The following is a 6,242-nucleotide window of genomic DNA, read 5'->3' on the forward strand; positions in this document are numbered from 1 at the left end:
TTACTGCAAACACAAACTTGACACTGTCACACTGCCATGAGTAAACAGGTGGCGGTGTGACCAGCACCATGCCTGGCCACCTTCATCTGCTCAGCATTAATTCTTCCTCACTCCACCAAGTAATGAATCGAGGATCAATCAACATAGCCGAGGCTATCCGTGTCTCTGTCTCTCTCTCTCCCCGTGGTGAAGGTGTTCCCCTCCACACATTCAGAGTCAACAGCGGCACGCGCTTAGCGTCTTTGACCGATAGACATTGACGCACGTATTGTTGGTTCTTACAGTGAAGTCACGTAGATAGAAAATAAAAATAACAGATTAAATTTAATAAGATAAAGACCATTTGTGTTGCGATCGAAACGTCGTGGGTTTATTACTTTATTTTCAATTTTTTCTTTTTCATTTAATTTTATTATTTTTATTTTATTTTCTATCTACGTGACTTTACCGAAAGAACCAAGAATATTAATTCCTGCAGTCACCAAAGTTTTAAGTCAAAACATTCACACACGTTGACAAAGCCTCACCTTGTGTTGTTGTGGGCAGGTCGCTTCTGATAACAAGAGCGGTATAGCAGCTCAAGCGGGCTTGGCCTGGTAACAAAAGAAAATAAAAACTGCGTGAATATTTACAATAAAACAAAGTTACAAAGTGGCGTTCCGGGTGAAGACAAATTAAACTTAAGAGAGATAATTAAAGTGAATGCAATCAGGCGAGGGCAGGAGGCAAGGCCACGCGTGGCTAGGCCCCGCGCTGTAAAGTTCCAACCTGGACATCGATTCCCATGCTCGCTGCTACTCAACTGACATCCCTACGAGAGAGAGCGAGGCTCTACCTTGGTAAACAACAACAACAACAACGACCACCACCACAACGATGATAATTTCTCACCTCGGATTTCAGTGCAAGCGCGCATACGGCAGCTTCCTGTTGCCTCGCGACAGAAGGAAGTAGTATTACGTCACTTCCCTCCCACGAGAGGCTCTGTAACTGAATAAATTATGTGAATGAGGCCGGCCCATATGTCGAGCGATGGGGGCGTGGGTGCTGAACCCGTCGCAATAAACTCGCGACGGCTTTAACAGAAACATTATGTTAATGAGCTACCAGTCACTGGGCGTAGCTTTGCCCAAATAAGGATTGCCACTGAAACGATATCGGCAGTGACGCAAACGGAGGTGACGTCACGCTCAAGAGCGCCGTGGACGGGGGAGGGATGAATACCTTGGTGACATGACGTCACTATCGAGGTACACCTCCCCCTGGCGTTTCACGCCGATGAGGTAATGCAGAGTGGTGACGTCACAGAGTTGGAGTTTAAGTTGATTTAGATTCATTTTCCATTGCTCCCTCCCTTGGGTGTGTGAGCTCAGCAACAACAACGTGGACATTATTGTGTATACAGTGTGTATACTATGTGTGTACACTGTGTGTATACTATGTGTGTACACTGTGTGTATACACTGTGTGTGTCACTGTGTGTCACTGTGTGTACACTGTGTGTGTACCCTGCGTGTGCACACTGTGTGTGTCACTGTGTGTGTGTACACTGTGTGTATATATACACTGTGTGTGTACCCTGTGTGTGTACACTGTGTATATACTGTATGTACACTGTGTGTACACTGTGTGTGTACTGTTTGTGTACACTGTATACACTGTGTGTGTACACTGTGTGTATAAACTGTGTGTGTACACTGTGTACATTGTGTGTGTACACTGTGTGTACATTGTGTGTATACACTGTGTGTGTACAGTGTGTGTGTACACTGTGTGTGTACACTGTGTGTACATTGTGTTTGTGTACACTGTGTGTGTGTACACTGTGTGTATACACTGTGTGTGTGTACACTGTGTGTGTCCGCATTGAACCGAACCCCCGGCAAGGCCATCTACTTAATGACGAGAGAAAATTCACACGAAATGTCCTTTTCAATGAAGTATTCCAGATGTAAATGGAAACAAGCTTTTAATGAAGAAATAAAATCATCTAAATCAAAACACAACACAATTCAAAGATGTTTCATTTTAAAACTTCAAAACGGAGCATGGGGTACTTGCGTGAATGCGTCCTTCGTGTGCAAATGTTGTGACTTTCCTGGCCTGAAGGCCGTCAATGTGTTGGACCATTAAATGGTGCACAGCGTCTCAACAACAGCAGTGGGGTTTGCTTCAACCGATAGGTAACGAACATCCAGACGTGAATCAGCAAGGACCATTTCTAGCCCTAGTTAGACAAAATCTACGTCAACACGCAAGACAAAACTACAATTCGTGTTGTAGAGAATGTACCTCCTCCTATACGTGTAACTTGTAAGTGGTATGCCTTGTAACTGATTAATGATCCGAGCGTGCTTCCTATTTCAAAGACGATGAGTTGCTCCAGAGGCAGACGCTTCGTGAAACACACAAGTACCCTTTGACCTGTATCACAAGAACAACGGGTCTCACCTGAGTTCTCTGTACAGGTTACTTCCAAACACACACACACTTTGTCCTAACATCACTTATTCAATGTTTGACCCTCAGACAAAATGTTACATGTACGCGCACAATCAGACACGGTATTCATTCTAAATCATTGACAGGCATATTAACAAAATAGAATTTCTGCAGCGAAATTGACTGCATCACGTTACATCGTATTAACAAGAAGTTATTTTACAAATACGCACCGTCTGCTTAACCGTGCATGTACAACGTACTATTGTTGCGTCATTCAAAACGAGCAGGCCGTTGCATGCTGGCGCCTGGGTCAAAATGTAGCAAATTCAAACCATTACGCTACAAATAGATCACGGCACTTCGATGGCAACACAAGCAATCGTCATCAGGTGGGACAAGCACAGCAGCAAGAAGAAGAAACTGCTGGAGTAGGCGCCTACTACTTTAGCAGTTTCTCTTGCTGTGGTTGTCCCACCTGATGACGATTGCTTGTGTTGTGATCTAAACGCCGTGATCTGTTATGTTTCTACTACGTGGTGACTTTAGTGAAAGAATTCAAGAGTGTGGATTCCTGCTGTCACGAAAGTTTCGAATCAAGATTGCCTACAAACTACACAACTGAGATGACGCATCAATCATCGCCCCCTACTGACAGGCTCTTGTCCACATGCAGGCTGGTGCAGGGCCACCACCTTGTGCCACACAGGGGCAGCTGCTACTTGGGGATGCTCTTCGAGTGTTTCAGACGAGGTACGACACAAAACTCCGAGTTGCCGAGGCGATTAAACAAGCACCGTGTAAAAGCAATTATTATAACATAGTGAATGCTTGGGCGCTTATTGGCTCTTGCTCCTGGTTAGAGATCTACCCAACCCACGGGCCCACAAAGACTGGCCACTCTTTACTCTGCAGGTTGAACTAGGAACTGATGTTCAACTTCACATTCTTGTCATTAAAGGCCTGTGACAAAGGTGCATCTATTGGAGCGACATCATCTCAAGCTTACACATCTACCGGGTCTCCACTTGACTTTGTATTGTCTTGGAGTAAGTCCACCCACACCTCCACTTCCACAAACTGCTGGGAGTTGCCTCACTCTGACTCAGTCAGAATTCTCCTCCTGCTTTACGATGTGAAGGTCCCATTTTGGAGTTGAATCTTCATCTTCACATTTCACTTTCACTTCTTCGCTCGTCACCATCACCTCTTCACATTTCACCATCACCTCTTCATATTTCACCTCGATACCTTTAAAAGTGTCCAAGCTGGGATTTTCGTCCGGTTCGTGTTTCATGAGGGATGGGCTCATTGCGGCACTTTGACTTTCACAAGCAGATTTCAGACTCCACTCCTTGTGGATCTTCTGATGCTTGTGCGTTCTCTGGTGTACTTGAAGATTTAATGAATGTGCAAATGCCTTCCCGCACACACTGCACTTGAAGGGTTTCTCTCCCATATGTGTTCTCTGGTGTTTTTTAAGAGCAGATGACCGTGAAAATGCCTTCCCACACACACTGCACTTGAAGGGTTTCTCTCCCGTGTGTGTCCTCTGGTGTGTTTTAAGAGTAGATGAATCTGAAAATGCCTTCCCACACACACTGCACCTGAAGGGTTTCTCTCCCGTGTGTGTTCTCTGGTGTTTTTTAAGAGTAGATGAATCTGAAAATGTCTTCCCACACACAGTGCACTTGAAGGGTTTTTCTCCTGTGTGAGTTCTCTGGTGTGTTTTAAGAGCAAATGAATCTGAAAATGTCTTCCCACACACACTGCACTTGAAGGGTTTCTCTCCCGTGTGTGTTCTCTGGTGTCTTTGAAGATGAGATGAATCTGAAAATGCCTTCCCACACAGAGTGCACCTGAAGGGTTTCTCTCCCATGTGTGTTCTCTGGTGTGTTTTAAGAGCAGATGACTGTGAAAATGCCTTCCCACACACACTGCACTTGAAGGGTTTCTCTCCCGTGTGTGTTCTCTGGTGTCTTTGAAGATTAGATGAATCTGAAAATGTCTTCCCACACACAGTGCACTTGAAAGGTTTCTCTCTCGTGTGTGTTCTCTGGTGTGCTTTAAGAGCTGATGACCATGAAAATGCCATCCCACACACACTGCACTTGAAGGGTTTCTCTCCCGTGTGTGTTCTCTGGTGTGTTTTAAGAGCAAATGAATCTGAAAATGTCTTCCCACACACACTGCACTTGAAGGGTTTCTCTCCCGTGTGTGTTCTCTGGTGTCTTTGAAGATGAGATGAATCTGAAAATGCCTTCCCACACACACTGCACTTGAAGGGTTTCTCTCCCGTGTGTGTTCTCTGGTGTGTTTTAAGATCAAATGAACCTGAAAATGTCTTCCGACACACACTGCACCTGAAGGGTTTCTCTCCCGTGTGTGTTCTCTGGGGTTTTTTAAGAGTAGATGAATCTGAAAATGTCTTCCCACACACAGTGCACTTGAAGGGTTTCTCTCCCGTGTGTGTTCTCTGATGTCTTTTAAGAGTAGATGAATCTGAAAATGTCTTCCCACACACACTGCACTTGAAGGGTTTCTCTCCCGTGTGTGTTCTCTGGTGTGTTTTAAGAGCGGATGACCATGAAAATGTCTTCCCACACACACTGCACCTGAAGGGTTTCTCTCCCGTGTGTGTTCTCTGGTGTGTTTTAAGAGCAAATGAATCTGAAAATTTCTTCCCACACACAGTGCACTTGAAGGGTTTCTCTCCCGTGTGTGTTCTCTGGTGATTTTTAAGAGTCGATGAATCTGAAAATGGCTTCCCACACACAGTGCACTTGAAGGGTTTCTCTCCTGTGTGAGTTCTCTGGTGCTGTGTCAAATTTCCAGTCCGATCCGTGCCGTATGCACGCTGGTCGCATTGTTGACTTGTCGTACCGAGCTTCTGTGCTGACTGCCTTTGCTCCATCAGACCAGCGTCAGCTGCACACAGAAAATAAGAATATCCACACCATCTACACGTCAGTATCGAACCATGGAAGAATGAATATATACAGTCACACGTGACTTACACGTCTATATTCATTCATGTATTCATGACTAGCAGTACTACCCGGCTTCGCCCGGGACTTGGATCCACCACGTCCGGCCGCCTTTGTCTCCCCAGTGGCGATGTTCACACCACAGCAGTTACTCGTTTGAGGATGAGTCGACCTAGGGGAGGCCCAGAAGCGGTTCAAATAATCGTCGCCGGTGGTGGCCGTGAGCGGCAATCGAACTCAGGTCACCGGGTTCGTAGTGCGGCGTAGCGCTAACCGCTACACTGCAATGCGTTACACTTCCACATGCACACAGACACACACAGACACACACAGATACACACACACAGACAACGCTAACCGCTACACTACAATGCATTACGCTTCCACACACACACAGACACAAACACAGACACACACAGACACACACACACACACACAGACAACGCTAACCGCTACACTACAATGCGTTACTCTTCCACACACAGACACACAAAGAGACAAAGATCCCCCGTATAGCCTTAACAGACTGTAGGGGCAAGTGCGGTTAGCGAGCACCTATGAAGGCCGGAACGGTACACGAGGGGGTGGGTGGCCAGCACCACGCCCGACCGCCTTTGTCTCCCTAGTGACGATGTTTACACACCGCACCAGGTACTCATTTGAGGCTGAGTCGACCTAGGGGAGGCCCGGGACCGGTTCAGATAATCGTCACTGGTGTTGGCCGTGAGCGGGAATCGAACCCGGGTCGCCAGGTTCATAGCGCAGCGCGCTAACCGCTACGCTATCGCTCCCCACACACACACAGACACACAC

The 6,242-nt window shown here is 46.4% G+C and overlaps 1 protein-coding gene across 1 annotated transcript; it reads right to left on the bottom strand.

The window, feature by feature from the left end:
* Window positions 1–2,002: 2,002 nt before the first annotated feature.
* LOC142917401 (uncharacterized) lies at window positions 2,003–5,597 on the bottom strand. Its single transcript, XM_076062051.1, has 2 exons — window positions 4,919–5,597; window positions 2,003–4,762 (listed from the first exon to the last, which is right to left on the bottom strand). The coding sequence occupies exons 1-2, from the start codon at window positions 5,354–5,356 to the stop codon at window positions 3,548–3,550; spliced, it is 1,653 nt and encodes a 550-aa protein (XP_075918166.1). The 5' UTR covers window positions 5,357–5,597; the 3' UTR covers window positions 2,003–3,547.
* Between the last annotated feature and the right edge of the window lie 645 nt (window positions 5,598–6,242).

Source organism: Petromyzon marinus, unplaced genomic scaffold (genome assembly GCF_048934315.1).
Source record: "Petromyzon marinus isolate PM22_M1 ecotype Great Lakes invasive population unplaced genomic scaffold, UKy_Petmar_22M1.pri1.0 PM_G_Scaffold_49, whole genome shotgun sequence".
Classification (NCBI taxonomy): domain Eukaryota; kingdom Metazoa; phylum Chordata; class Hyperoartia; order Petromyzontiformes; family Petromyzontidae; genus Petromyzon; species Petromyzon marinus.